The 16,460-nt window shown below is 39.0% G+C and overlaps 1 protein-coding gene across 2 annotated transcripts in view; it reads left to right on the top strand.

Moving 5' to 3' along the window:
- The window catches only part of pcxb (pyruvate carboxylase b), a 223,082-nt gene that overhangs the window by 58,390 nt on the left and 148,232 nt on the right, over window positions 1-16,460 (top strand). For both annotated transcript variants that reach the window (XM_028428835.1, XM_028428837.1), the window contains one exon: window positions 13,117-13,279. In XM_028428835.1, the coding sequence (XP_028284636.1) occupies window positions 13,117-13,279 (163 nt within the window). The remainder of the gene's footprint in view (window positions 1-13,116; window positions 13,280-16,460) is intronic.

The raw sequence follows: 16,460 nt of genomic DNA on the forward strand, positions 1-16,460 counted from the left end.
TATACGAGCAGGTCAAGGGCTGGGGGTGGTATATCAGTCCTCTCCAAAGCTTGGAAACGCAAGCGACTGCTGCCGTTTTTTTTTCTCTCGGCTTCAAATGTCACGTTTGCCCCTAAAGAGGAGAAAAGGAGCTGCTTGGATTTAGCTGAAGAGTCCCTAATGAAGATGTCAGTTTCATTTCTGACTTCTTTGTGCAGTCATGAACCATGAGGCATTTGTCAGGCGTTGATTCACTGTGTGTGACATACTGTACAGTGGGCCCACTGAAGCTTGTGAGAAGGTGCTGGAGCATTGTCTCTTTGAACCAACCAATCACAGGTCATGTTTGTCAATATTGTTAGGTTGTCACTCCCACACACCAACTAGCAGACTGGATGCCAAGCTTCACTGCCTGCATTCAAATGAATCAGCAGCCTGTTAGTCAGAGAGCTGTGAGTGGAATATAATGGGGTGAAATGACAGATGAAATCCCTCGCAGCTAGACGTAGAGGGAGCTTTGCTGCTTTGCTGGGCTGTCTGCTGCACAGCAGGTCTACCTATTGGTGTATCATGCTGGGAGCACTGTTGAGGTGATCATTAATAAGGCTTGCACATGAATTGCCTCTCATACGTCTGCTTCTCCCTGTGTCGAGAGACTTCTCTCACATGCTAGCACAGGCACATGTATACATCCATACATTTAAGGCACATTTACGGTCTGCTCTGAGCATTGGGCTTAATTAGGATGATTTCCTGCTGAGCCTTGGTGTATGTTAGGGAATCCCCAGTCACTCTATTTCTGACACCCTTGTGTTTCATGGTTGATTTGTCTTAAATCTGAAAATGAACATTTCAGCGATGAGGAGAGCTATGAATTTGAAACCGGTTCTCTTACGTGTATAAGTGGTTATTTGCACTGGAATGCATCAGTGTGTGTGTAAAGAGGTTTAACTGAAGCATATGTCATCTTCTCAGCTGTGAGACTAGAAGTTATTATACCAGTTTATTAAAAATATAAGGACAATGTTATTATGTAATTCCCAACAAAATCCAGCTCTTATGTATGGCCTTATAGAACCTCTGTGCCATAGAGATCAGTTTGCTCAAATGCAATTAAAAGCTACAACTACAGCGTTTCACTAGGTGACATTTTAAATTATGATGAATGTGCTCATTGTGTTTAATTTGACTAAACCCCAGAACTCTTTTATGTACAGGATCTATGCTACTATAAACATTCACTGTAAAGTCAAGAATATTAATTAATTAATTAACATGTTTCCAGGAAATTTCACGTTAATTGTTAAAAAAAAAAGGTTGGATACACACAGCGTGTTGCCTCTGTCGTCTTCTTCCTCATCGTTATCTCTAGTACATGCTTGAGTTTCTCCTTTCTCGCTGCACTCCTCATTCCTCTCCTCTCTCATGTTGTATTTATTGCACAGCTTTTTTTTTTCTACCCGTTGAACTCCCTCCTCATTGTTGCTTCCATTTGATTCCGCCAAAGCTCATATTTTATAGTTATCATGTTATCTAGGCCGGTCTGTGACTCACAGCCTTTTGTCTTTGTGTGTGTTTATCCATGTGTGGGTTTCACAGCAAACACATTATATATTTGTATGTCCTGTGTGCGTGTGTGCACGCGCTCCTGTTGGATATCATTCTGTGGGTGTTCCAAATATGCAGTGAGCTAGCTGATGTGTTTTGAACTACATTTGTATTTAGTGTATTGATGCACATATCTATGGTTGTTTGTTTGTGTATATACTGTAAGTGTGTGTTTGTGCTTCCCCCTCTCTCTTTCTCTTTCTATTTGTGAGTTCCACTGTGCAATTTTCCGAGTGACAGAACTTGGATTACATTTTATCAGGCCTGTATGGCCTTTTGCATTTTTTTTGGGTGTGTGTGTGTGCATTTGTCTGTTGGTGTGCAGTTGTTGAAATGACTTCTGTCATCTTTTAAATTAAAAATGTTGATTTTAAATGGTGAGACTTTCTAAATGACTTTTACTGTTCGTGATTTTTGAGGCCCGGTCAATAATCCGGTTATTTTCAAATGGGATTCTGCATGATAGATACAGTTTATTTCAAACTGGTTACAGGATGCAGTAACGGCTCAAAACATTTTGTGCCTTCATAACTGGTGTTTGTATAATATTAGCCATCTTACAGTAGCTGAATATCAGCGTGTGCAATTGTTGAACTACTTTTCTTGTGGTTTTTGAATTAGAGGATTTCTCAAGCAGCAAAATGTATCAGGTTATTTTTCTGAGCTTAAACATTACAGTTAATCAGTTGGAAGCAGTAATTAGTCATATTTAACAAAGAATTTTCCTAAAGTGGTTAAAAAAATGACTGCTCTTTCTGATTTTCTGTTCATCTATAGGAGGTGAGACTCTCCAAGGTCACAAGAATAACATATGAATGCAGCTGTATGGTTGTATTTTGCTCTAAGATACAGTACCTGGAATGTACAGATAAGAGTGAAGCTCACAGTATAAATACATGTTGAAATGTTGTGTAGGTGTACGAGAGGTTTTTTAGGGTTCATCGGGGAGCTTAGTGTTTAGCCTTCTGGCAATGTTTTGGGCCCAATTCAATGTAAAATGTGTGATTAGATGAGCCCACTTGACAAACTCGGTGCTGTATTTGCCCTTGCTGTATACTAAGGGAAAATAAGGTTTTAAAGGGGAAACATTTTGTGAAAAAATATCCCTTGAATTGGTTGTTATTGTTAATGTTTGAAAGCCCTGTGCTATTTGAAGCCACTTGAAGTCACAGAGTGACAATTATTAACAATAAAAACGGCAATTATATAGCAAGGCCAAGTCCCGTGGAGTTGATCCACCACTCCACCTTTGAACTCTCTGTCTCTGTGCCATATCTGTGAAAACAAAGGACCAGTGGATCAATAACTCATGCCGTGTAGTCTGCTGGAGTTGTATAGTGTCCAGTTTTTCTTCTTTGCTCCTTACTATGCTTCTGCTCACTCACATAACCATTATAACATCCTTTTGCCCTGTCATCAAGCTTAGAGAGATGTCAATCACCTTGCAGGTTGGTTGCTGGATATTTTTTTTTATACTGGACACAAACACTTGTTGCTCCAATGCTTTTTATTCCACTCTTGCTGTACTAGAATAATATGCGCCCTTTGACTATCACATCTAGTGGTATTTTACAGGAGATGGCTAACATCAGTATCTCTGTAATACACATAAACCTGAGTAAAGACATGTTATCGCTGTTTTTTCGTCAGCTTAATTCATGTTTTCTGAGTGTTTTCAGTTTTTATAAACTAAACAAAATCTTCTGATCAGTATCTTCCAACTGAAAGAATATCTGATAAAAAGAAGGTTAAGGTTTTGTGGTTATAGATTTTATTTTAACAAATGAATCGATGTGGAACTGCAGTCATAGACATCAGGTCAATATCCAACTTAAATCAACCTGCATGGTGTCTTCACACACACCTCAGCTCATGAATTTTACACATCCGTCTAGACCTGAGGTGGGAGAGCTCTCACTCATACTAGATCCCAGGAGAACATCCATACCGTGTGCTGAGAAGTGTGAGATACACATAAAATGTAAATAAGAATGATGCTCTAGGGGCTCAAGTTATAATGGCTGTGAATGATTTCCCAGGTTTAGGGGTCATATGCGGGTCATCAGTGCTATTTGTATGTAAGTTGGATTGTTATTCATCTGATTCAAACGAACTCAGGTTGTGGTTTCAGACTAATCCAAGACAGATGTCACATTCATAATATTGCAACTAGTGAATCTGTAGTGTAGTGTTTTCTGTGGAGTTACCTCTGTGAGGTTTATCCTCTGATAATGGCAGCTGCAATTCACCATGGGTCCCCTTGAACACTACAGCCATAGGGGGAAGAAATAAATGGCTCAAGTGGTTTCCATATAGGAAAACCTACAACACCATAATATTAGCAGAAATTTTACCATAATATATAAAATTCACACATTTGGCATTAAACCTGTGCTACACTGATGTTACTTCTTGTTTCGCTTGCACCTGGAACACAAGATAATCAAAAATAACCCCTTTGCTGATAAAGGACTACGCAGCAACACGCATTGTGAAAGACAATAGAGGTTATTAGACCTCTGTGAGCTCTTTTCTTGGTGTGATGATGACTTATTGATGTAGCATGTGCTTGTCATGCACAAATGGTTGTAAAGCTTTAGCAAACTAATTAGGTGAATCATTTATTCTATAAATGGATGCTTATGTAATCAATGCATATATTGACATGTATGCAGGGATAAGTGTTGTTGAGCATACTGTATTTGTACTGTGTGTATTTGGTGTGTGTGTGTGTGTGTCGTGTTGTTAACCTCTCCTCCATTGTGTGTCTTCCTCCTCCCCTTATCTGCGCACACTGTCTCTCTCCTTTTGGCCTTTCTCATCTTGCTCCTCGCTGCCTTCTGGACGCCAGAGTTATTTTGCATTCCTCTCCTCATTCTTCCATCTGCTTCATAACAAGGAAAGCAGGAATTAATTAATAGGCTGATAGTGAGGCCTGAAAAGAAGCGGAGAAAACAAGTTGAAAAGGAGAGGAAATCTAAATCAGATAGGATCCTGATTTGTGTGTGGATGCGGGATGGTGTGTTTGTGTTTGTCCACAAATTCTACCTCCTACCGTCTCCTTGCCTTGACCTCCTCCACTTATGTCCTCCAACTTTTTCTCTTGTTTATTTTTCAGCGTATATTTAATTCTACTCTATTTTTAGCCTCATTATTTATCCTTGTTCTTCTCATCCCTCCTCCTCTCTCCACATTAACAAAAGCTGTGATTAATATTTTCTTCCTCTCCATCTCCAACCATATTTGAGGGCGCATAGTTTTTTGGCTGCCAGTTAAATTGATGTCAGAATGCCATCCTGATGCCACAATGACTCAAATTTCTTACCCCCCCTCCTCCTTTCTCATCTGATCCCTCCGGTCTGTCGCTCCATTTCCTACCTCCCCTTTCTAGGCTCCCAGTTCTTTTTCTTCTGCTTGCTGTCTAAAACTGTCTAATGAAATTCATACAAAACAAGATGGGAGGGTTGATGTCTTCCTCTCACCATCCTCTCTGCTGGTCGTTTGCTTCATCTACGTTTGTTTTTCTTTCATATTCTCTCGCGCTCCATTTAGCCTGTCTTTATTGTCTTTTTCCATCTGTCCTTCATACTTTCCTAGAACTCTTTTTGCCCTCATATCTATCCTCATGTTATTCCAGGTTCTATTCTATTATACACTCCCTTTGGATTTCTTGTGCTCTCACTTTTTTTTTGTTGTGCAGTCTTTCCTACATTTTCATTCCTGCAGGCCCCACTTGGAAGCGTGCTGTCTAGTTTTCCAGTCATTTATTTAGACAACAGTGTGTATATATGCGTGAATGTGAAGCACATGCACGCACATTATAGCAGACAAGAGGCTGCATTAGTTTTACAAAAATGAGAAATATTTCTTGCTTTGCTTTTTTACCACTTGCCCTGGAGCCAGAGATGTGGTATATGCGAGCATGAGCAAACAAAAATGCCATGGAAAACACACACACACACACCCTAATAGTGCAGACGAACGCTCAGAGCACTAATGAAGTTATAAAATGAAGTGTTCACTTCAAAAGGAGTACATGTTTTGCATTTTGAGGCCACATATGGGAGGTGGAGAGGGTGATGCTGCAGTGAAGACAATAGAAGATGAAAGGAGAAGGATGGAACACGAGGAGAGGACAACAGAAAGCAAGAGAATAAGGACAAATAGATAGAAATGGGTAGAAGTTATAAGAAAGAGAAAAGCAGGATTTGTTGTTTTCATTACTGGGTTTGTTTCTTCTTTCTTTACCTAAACACCCCCCCTCACATTTTCACAGTTGTGAAAAAAGTAGCCAAGCAAGAATATACAGCTTGCTCCCTAAATAAAAACTTATATGGTGGGTTAAAGTCATGGACATTCAATATGTTTGGTGTGTTTGTTTCTCTATGCTGCTTGTATTGATGTGATGTAGTGCTGAAGGATCTCTGGTTTCAGCCCACAGATGTGATATCATTCTTTTTTCCCACGTTTCTTCCTTATACTTCAATTTTGCACCAGAAGTGGTTCATGTGATATCACCTCTTTCTTTTTGCCGCCGCCGCCACCACCTCCTCTCCTCCCCTTATCTCTGCCTTATTGCACCATCTTCCACCCTTACTCTGAGTCATTCTCAGTCATTTTTCCTCAGCCCCGTCTCAATTTGATATGGACGTCCCCCTTCTCTTCCAAATCTCCCATTTATCCAACATTAGCTCTTCTTCCCACTCACAACTCCAACTGCTATCCCTCCTCTCCTGTCCCTCTACCTTCCACCTTCACTTCCTTCCACCTCCTCTTTTCCTTTTGAGCAAGGCCAAATCCAATCTCTTCCACACTCCCACTTTTCCCACTCATTCTCTCTGTTTTGGCATCCAGCTTTTTATCCTGTACCACACTCCCACTCCCTCAGCTTCCCCTCACATTTCTTTGCTCTCTTGTCTTGTATAAAAGATGTATTGCTTTTAGTCTTTTTATATATATATATATATATATATATATATATATATATATATATATATATATATATCTCAATGACTTTCATTCTTGTGAATCTTGAAAAGTGGCGTAGAACATTTTCTTTACCTCGTTCTGTTGTTTCTTACTGTCTCATCTCCTGTGGCCACAACAAGCTGCTCCCTTCCCTCGCTCCTCTTATTCTTTCTGTGTCTCCCTCTTTTAGTTCTGGGCGCACAGCCACCTCCTTCTCCCCTGCTAACAAGCTCTGAGTGAAACGACTGAAAATGATATGCAATTAGTACTCAGTCTTCATGGTCTCAGTGTGCGCACGTGTGCACACGTGACAGACTGAGAAGTTCTGTGTGTGTATGTGCACATGTGTGTGTTTTCTCAGGTTCTGGTTTCAGCATTGGCCTAATGTACTTTCCATGTACTGTGATAATGTGGTGATGTGTCTTGTGATGGCAAGTCATGTGTGTCATGATGGAATTGTAGGTACTTTCTTGGTCTAGGCTGAGGTATTTATAAACATATTTACAGAATTTAATAGGAACATAAGTGTATCAATATGCAGGTGCTCACTTCTCTGTCACAGGTCAGTACATTATACATCCTCCACTCTGATCTCCTCAGCCCTGGCAATCAACCTGCACATAACTCAGGGCACACTTGATAGTTCATTTTAATAAAATTACATTTTAATGAAACCTTCATTGCTCTCTTGACTCTGAAGATGACCTGCAGTTATTCTGAGATGACCGTCATTTAAAGGAGAGTGTAACTTTTTTCCCTTTGTAATGCATATGTGTCCCTGTGAAAATCATTCTGCCTTTGTAGGATCAACCTACCTGTGTAACTTTTTTTTTAAAAAAAAAAAACAATTTTCTTTTTATGCCATGAATCATGCATGTGAGTAAATGTCAAACATGTGTTACCATAGAGGACATTAATTAGTGAGTGTGAGCTGTGGATTTTAAAACGGATGCTGTACATGGGAAGTCTTGTGTTGATTAAGTTGACCCAGTTAATGTTGATGTCATGTCATGCTGCAGCTAAGTCCTTTGTCAGGTTGAATGTGGTAGACTGCCTTAGCTTAGATAAAGCATTTGCATTCGGTGGATAAACAATGTGTGCATGGCCTTGACCTGGACTTCAGATGAAAGGCTTTTCTTCATCTTTGAAGCTGCTGGGAGGAGAGACCTGTGAAGTTCAAATGGAGTTTAGACTGTTGCCAAGACCATGAGAGCTGATTTGTCTAGGTGTCCCTAAAGTGGGGGCTTTAGCACTGAAGTGTAGAATGTGAATTTTTCTACCAGGATGTTTCCTCAAAAGGCAGACTCAGACGGGGTGCAGGTGTGCCTTCCTGTGGATGTAGACTCTTTTGGCCATCTGCAGTATCTCTGTTTCCAAAAAAATGATTCAAACAGTTTGTAGTTGTGTAAATACAGTCAATTCTGGACTATAAATATTTTTCTCTCTGAATAATTTAATCAAAAGACTCAACCCCGGTTGCTGCATAGACAGTAGAACCTAATTGTCAAATAATGTGTTTGGCTGTGAGGTAAAGACCCTGAAAGAATTTCAAACAACATGTGGGGTTTTCCTTTTTTTTTTTTCAATTGTCAGAGATCAAATATAAACTTGGCAGCTATTCACAAGCCCCATGCAAGGCAGAGGCGCAGCTTGCAAACAGTCAGATGGCAAGCACGAAAACAGACATGCGGAATTGGGGTTGGCATCTTAAAGGAGTTATATATTCTTTAGCTTTGTCAGAAACGGAAGGTACGTTCACACCTCTGACATATCAGAACCTCAAAGTAAGACAAAGCAACGTGTTAGTAGGAGACATTAAAAAAACTGACAGCCTGGAAAAGACAGTATTCAGTTTGACATTTTTTGGATTTGTTTTAGTTTCTTTTGGGGAAATGTGAAAGGTTGAAGTAACGTGCATAGAACTAGTGCTGCAAATGTATGAATGCATACATTCATTTAAGGCATAGTTGAACAACATCTGATAGCTTTCCTAATAAAAGGTGAGACTAACCACAAGGTGTTTTACTATGGCTGACTTTAGCTCACTGAATTATAGAAAATGGATGCAGTTTCTCCACTGTGTTGTATTTGTTTTACTATAATTTGATTGTTTGCTAACTTGTGAAATATATGCCCTACTAAACCTAAATAACCGGAATGACAAAGTCCTTAGAGGAGGTTATGCATTGTTACATAATGTAATGTTGAGGCCCTGCACGTTTAAGGTGCCTCGGGTCTAAATATCATTTTAGGACCATAATTATTATTATTTCAGTTTATTTGTGCTTACATGCGGCATATTCCTAACTAAATCAAATTTCTTCCTACTAATTGACACAGAGCAAGCTTTGTGCTAGGTGGTGTTGCAGATCAGGAGTACTTCTTTATTTTTTTTGGCTTAAGGCGAAACATAATTGAACTGCCCATGAGTGGTTTGCTGTGTGCACAGTGCATTATGGGTACTTGCATGACAGGGTAAAATATGGAGTGAGCAAAAGAGGTCAACAATTTCAAGGTTTTGCTTGTAGATAAGCAGATCTTATATACAGTAGCAGAATTACCCAATGAAATATTGTGTGTCTGTGTGCGCCTTTTTTTTTCTTTTCTGAAACAAATTTAAGCAGCAGTCATACTGAAGCCTTTCAAATGCTGCAAACACTGTGTGTACACAGACAGCCTACCTTTAACCCTCTTAGTGTTTGTTCTGTGTCTGCAAGCTTGAGAGAAGAAAAGACGGGTACCAGGGTTCCACATTATGTCCTTCAAAACATTACAAAACAAAAATATATACACCGAGCTCCATTCTGGGCTTATCCTGGGGGACTGTGACAAACAGCTGTTGTATCTGTATTGGCTAAGAAACATATTCTGGGATCATCCATCTGGAAAAGCTGTGATTCAAGATTGCAGGATGGAGAGCCTCTGATAAGATATGTTTACAATTTTAGGGACTTTGAATATTAAACAGTTAATTTTAAGCTGCTCTAATGTCACTGAAAGAAAAATAAGACTGACCCTTTTATCTAAATATGTGTGTTTAGAAATGTTTAAAAAGATTTTTGCTTTTTGAATAATTGGCTTTGCTCTGACTTGTCTTCTATAGATATTTTACTCCTCATCGGATGTTTGTGCGTTAACAAAGTCTGAAAAAAAAAAGGCTACAAAGAAAAAGGAGTTTTTAGTTTTGCTGTTAAGATGTTATTGGCTAAAAAGCAGAAAGTTGTAGGGAATACAATCTTTTCCATGAATAGTGTGTACATTTTGTATCCCAGTTTTATTGCTTTAGGTCTTTCTTTGTCTGTGACCCAGACACTTTTAGCATTAAATAATAAAAACTCTTTGGTGCTTGGACCATTAATTATGAAGAGCAAAGCAGTGGAAGAACAGCATTATACATTATGTATTTCCTTTATTCTAAAAGCTCCTTTGTTCATAAAGTGAACATCCAACATGATTCGCACCCATCAGAAGCATGTGTCTCTTTGCTGGCATATAAATCAGTAAAGTTAGATTCAGGCCGAGTGGTTTGTTGTTTTTCATGACAACAGGGAACACACTTTCCTCAACAACATCTGAGCAAAGAATAACCAAACTCATTCATTTGTTTAGACGCACACTGTATGTCTTTCAAGCAGATGCTAACTTCAGCTAACAGTTCAGACTGTAACCGGGAGTCATTCATCCCAATGACGTTTTTCATGTTAAGCTAATTGAATTATTCCTTTAACATTGAGTTAACATCCAGCAGCAATTACGATCACCACACTACACTCTGAACGCAGATGAGCAGTAGTGTAACTCTTAAGTTCACTGAAGGCAAATCCTCCTCTTCATATGTAGTTGATCCTCACACTGGTACTAGCTAATGATATGTAGGACTTTTATTTTGTAACTGGCTGCACTGAGGGACAGATGTTGCTGCAGGCCCTTTAATTTAGTCAAATTAGTATACAATGAATTTCATGAAACCCTCAAGGGGCCTCGTTCAATCAGGGTTGCCTTATGTTTTCAAAGTAGAAGAATTATGCAAAGAATTAAAAGTAGGCCAAGCTTGATTTATATGTAATGAAAACTATGCATTGATGCCAAATGTTTGACTGTGGACTCAGAAAATGTTCTGTTGTCTTGTTTGCCACTGAAGTGTGTTTATTTGCATAATATTCAAGTACTGCTATTAGGACACACTAAATTAACACCTCATAAGTTGGTATTTTGGAATTTGGATACTTGTGTTTTCAAGTGCTGTTTTTTTGTCATGAATATGCAAAGACTCTACAGAAGTGAGTGGCTTGTATAATTGAGCTTCTGACAGAATACATTAATGAGGAAACAAATGCTTTGACAGTGTTTTATTTTGCACTCCTTATTGTTGTACTTACATTTTTAAGAGTCAACAAGAAAGCTTAGGTGTTGTTTATATTATGTTCAACATGTTAACATTTCACACATCCTAATAGGAGAGGCAAAGCAATTTTTACAGGGATGTAGTCCCTAGAAGCTGGCAGTGTGGTGGACCCTGTGAAGACAAGTTACTATTCTGGTGACAAATTGGTCTCCTAATTAAAAAATAAAATACAGGAAAACTGAGAACAATTTCCATAACTGCTGTTGGGGGCACATCTCATAAAGTGCTTCATTTTAACTCGCCCTTTTATGATTTCGAGACATGAGTGGAGCTGTGTAATTTCAAATATTACAACATATTTATGAAGCTCTAACAAAAACATGACGCTAGTGCCTGTCCAAGTTATCAAGAGAGAATCTGCGTTTTTGTCCCAACACATTTCACACCAGGCTGATGCATAATTGTCCTTCTGTTTGACCAGAATGTGGATACAAGATAATTGAGACATTAAAGGGATGGAATCCAAGGCAGTGTCCAGAATCTAAGCTAGTTTGCAAATGTGTGTTCTCTCTCTCTTCCTCTCATTAAGCCTTCAAGGCAGAGAGGTTTCCCAGTCGTCTAAGACTGTTTATGTTTGGCAGCAGGTGGGTTGCACGGACACAGCTATTTAAGAATGATGTGCTCCCGCCCACTGTGTCTGTCCACTGCTGTTTATCATATATAGATATATATATAGATAAACAGAAAGGACTAAGTGTTTTAATGCATTTCAGACATGTGCAAGGTCATGAAGCTTAACCCAGCAAGTCTCATTTGAGCTTTACATTTCAAAGTGCATACAGATGAGCCAAAATTGATGTTAAGGGTTACTGCTCATGGAAATTGAAGAAAATAATGTCATTTAAATTCTGTCTATATCGGGTAATTACTACAAATTAACATAATGTACTTTTGTTTGTGTGTATGTGTGCATACATTAGGTCCAGGGTAGGATTTGTTTGCTGATGTGTGAAGAAAAAATTGTGGGGGTGTGGTACAACTGGGCGGGGGCAGAAGAAATAGTTTACCCAATGTACTCAATTAACATGTTATCTGGTGATATTTTTGGATTTTACAAATGTAGAAAATAAACACTAGCTGTTTGTAATGTGATTACATAATTACACAGCGGCCCACGTGGGCTGCACAGGCTGCCGGAGAATCATTCTGACATTAGTCCAGGTGATTCTAAAGTGGTCAGTTGAAGGGCCATTATCAGTAATTACTACTGGCATAATTATGACAAGCAGAGACTTCTTTTAAACTAGAAGGTGATCATCATCTATTGTGATGAGTGATAATGAGACATATTCTGTCTTTTACCTTTTGCAGTGCACGATGACATCTCTGATAGGTGACACCTAAGAAAATGGTGCTTCATAATGGAAACAAAGACGTTTGACCCCACAAGCCATAAATATGGAGCTGATAACAGCCATTTATTGGGATGATACTATAATAAGTATATAAGGAGCAAGACCTAATGTCCCCTAAGCCATTATATGTAATGAAACTCTGGATGATGTGTCTTCATCACCCTAAAGATTATCGCACTTATTACAAGGTTACTAAAAGAAATAGTCATTTTATACATAATACTGAATTATAATTAATTCCAGGGTTGCATATCAGATCAGATCATATGTTCTAAAGAAATGATGTACATAGAACAACCAAAAGATGTGTAAATGAACGCTTCAGTTTTAAATGTACCTTCGACTTTGTCAGAGATTAATAGTTATACTTTGTTCAAGCAAGTCCTAGGCCACAGACTCACAAACAGTAGTTGTGTTGCTAATTTATCACTTGGCTAAGAATATGTTAAATTGGATTTTATGTGTCCCGCTCGTTCTCCCCAGGAGCCATTGTTTCATCAACATCAAATTGTTACCAAGTTTTCTCGTCATGCATCATTGATTCATTTACTCTAGAGAGACATGCTGCAAAAATCACATCCACTTCACACTCGCCACCTCCGTCCTGATTTTTGGCCAAGAATAGCTCTAAAAAGCTTTATATTAAATGAATAGCCATACTGGTCTTTCAAGCCTTGGCTTAAGTGGAAAAATGTTCTCTACAGAAACATTGAGGGAAATTAAGGGCTATTCACAGCATATTCACATTGTCAGTCAGTGTATTCACCTCATCACCTCTTTCTCTCTATATATCTATTACAGTGTGGACCTGGTGCACGCCCAGCTGCACGTGTGTGAGGGCCGCAGCCTGCCAGAACTCAGCTTGAAACAAGAGAAGATCCGGGTGAATGGTTGTGCGATCCAGTGTAGAGTGACGACCGAAGACCCAGCCAGAGGCTTCCAGCCAGACACAGGAAGGATTGAGGTAAATTTTATCCTAAAGTGACCTAAAAGTGAGAAGACTGTCTTGCAAGTTGGAATGAGCAGTACCAAAAAAATACTAACTTTAAGATGTTGAAGTTGCCATGCTAAAACCGGACCACTCAACTGGGATTAGACAAAAAATGTTATGCTAAATATATTGAGTGGTTTATTGCATTAAAAGCAAAAATGCTAACTAATACCAATCCTTAGTCGACAGGTTACAGGATGATGTGTTCTCTAAGTAAATTAAGTCAGGTCAATAGACAGATAAATTTAAGTTTACAGGTATGACAGATTAATCAATTTTGCTAATTTGTAAATATCACATGTACCTTCACATTTAGCATGCAGAACTCAGTCTAAGTATTTTCAGGCATGTGTATAAATGCATCTCTACATTCTATTCACATTTCATATCTGGAAAATGATTAAAACGAGCTCTCTAACTCTCCTCAAGTCAGTGTACACCCACTCTTTCTACATGATTAGTGTGTTCATTTGTATCTCAGGGTGGCAATTAGAAGTCTTTTTATTATAAATGCTTCTTTGCATATCTCAGTGTGGCACTAAGTGTGGCGAGTAGGCCCATTTGCTTTAGTGTGAGAAGACCGGTGACTCTCTTTGACTGGGTAAACACATGAGAAGATTAAGAAACCTTTATTAGTCCCACAATGGGGAAATTGCATAGAAGACACAATGGTCATAGTATGTATCCCTCCACAGGCAGATATCCTGTGTATCTCTCAGTATATAGTCTGCCATTGGTTATTACATCTCTCCATAGCTGATGAGGTTGGATTCCTGCATGTTTTTACTGTCAAGTCCTTTTGGCCTTCAAACTAAAGTACGCACTCACCCATTCCTCTCTTCTCCCATCCTGTATCCATTCTTTTTCTTCAATGGGTTTACTTGCTGATTCTCTCTTAGCCTTTATTGGCCCTTGCAGGGTCTTAAAGTGCTTCACAAATAATTAAATGGCACTAAAAAACAATTTGGATCAATAAAATGGTATATTAGGACGTTTAATAAAAACGTCTAAAAGCAAATTAAACCTAGTGCTGAAAGCAATATTAAGAGAAGCGGGAGAATAAAAATAGAATTAATTCTTGAAGAGAAGTTTCAGACTTATTAATGCACCCACTCCTTCAATATGCTGTCAGAAATCACAGCTGAGCAGTGCATAAAAAGCACAAGGGGAGCTGATCAAATTTACTGCAGTTGGAAATTCCTGGAGACTCTCTTCATCTGATTGGTGGTGGGAGCTGTGTACGAAATACTACCAGTGCTGCCTGATGAGTGATTTTTTTTTTTTTTTTTTTTTTTTTTTTTGACTGCTTGGATGTGATTGCCTTCGACTTGCACCAGTGGCTTTCCAGTCAAACAAATCATCTGTCTCCTGGTTCTGATAGAGGGGGAAAAGTGACGAGTTGTGTTGTGCACGTGGATTTATTTAAATTGAATTTGAGTTCCTTAATTTATTTCCCAGGAGCCGTTGTTTTAATTTATTAACAGTTTACGTGGCTCAGTGATCGGAGCAAATATAACCTGGCTAAATCAACACATTTAGATGAGGCGTTTAGCTGACAGTTCAGCTCTATTAAGATAAGCAGCATACATGTCAGATTCTCATCACATTTGGGCTTGCAAGCCAAAACACATAACATCCCCATTATTCTCATTTTCAAGGTGCATTACCTCTTACTGTGAAAATCGCCCAACAAGAGTGGCTGTTGAGTAGCTTGTGACCTTTCCACTTCAAGGACTTTGTATCCTGTTTCCACTCCATATTTTTCTCTTTTCATCTCCTCCATTTTGCACAAGCCCTTCCTCCCACCCACCACTCAACCTAAAATAATGTATATATTTCACACATCCTTATCCCCTCTTTAGAACTGCTCCTCTTTCCACCCATTTAAATCTTCTTCACAGCCTTTGAGTTTCCTATCTCCCTTACTCTATTATTCTACCCCATTTATCTGTACTGTTTTTTTAAGGAAACACAGCATACATAGATCAACATAGCGACAGACCCTACCTGCCATCACCATGCAATATGAATGAACCAAACACAATAAAAAAAGAAAAGCTTGGAATGACAAATGTCATGAGAGACACATGAATAAAATATTACTAGACGTCTGTGACAAGGTCATCGTCAGAGCAAGGCAGCGTAGGTGGAGGCTAGGACGGGCGCTTTCTCACATGAGGCACCCAAGGCATATCAGATAATTGGCTTTGACAGATGTAAATGGAGTAACTTCCCTACCCTGATGCCCCACACCATGATGGCTAAACCTTACAGTTGCAATACAGTTGCATGCAACAGATCTAAATTGAAGCTGCAGAGGTATCAAACTTGAAGACTCCGGTGAAAATGCCATCTGTCACTCGCTCACTGTGTTCAGTTCTGTCGTAAGGTGGCTGCGTGTCAGCAGGAGAGGGTACGAGTCATATGATGTACTGACACTACTTCTTCAACAAAGCCACAAAATCAGCTATCTTGCAGTGATGGGGTTATCAGTTACTTTCCTATGTTAGAAGAGCATGAAAAAATGACAGCATACCAGATGGAAAATAGGTTGAGTTGGAAATGGGGTAGGAAGTGAAAAGCGATAAAATGACTTGAAGTTTTTCTCTCACTCATTTGAGGGATGAGAGTGATGGGTGTACAACATGTAAAGTTAACTCGGTTATGGAGGCATTTACCTACAATTGCCATGGACATGATTTTATTTTTCTGTGTGTTTTCTATGTTTCTAAACATGTTATTCCTTCCAAAGGAGTTAGTTAATATCTTTCTTATTGGCAGACAAGTAGCTTTGAGAGTAACTTTGATACCTGACTACCTCTCTTTAAGGTCAGTGCAGTGACCAGCGAAGGAGACAAGCATGTCTGAGAATAAAGTGTCAAAAAAAGCCCTGTCCATCTAGGTGTTTCATGGTCCTTCACTGACACATCAGTCAGACCTAGAGTTGATAAATACATCAGGCTGAAGACAGATGTTAGTATTTTTGTCCTATAAAAAGCTACTTTATTTCCTGTTGTGTGAAAAAAAAGGTAAACAGTCTTTTCTCGCTTGTCTTGTGCAAGCTTTTATTTACTTAGTGTTGTTGATACAGTTAATGTGGGCACCATAAATCTAGCGTGCCTGAAAAATGACTGCTTAAACAGACAGACAGGTG

Source organism: Parambassis ranga, chromosome 18 (assembly GCF_900634625.1).
Source record: "Parambassis ranga chromosome 18, fParRan2.1, whole genome shotgun sequence".
Classification (NCBI taxonomy): Eukaryota; Metazoa; Chordata; class Actinopteri; family Ambassidae; genus Parambassis; species Parambassis ranga.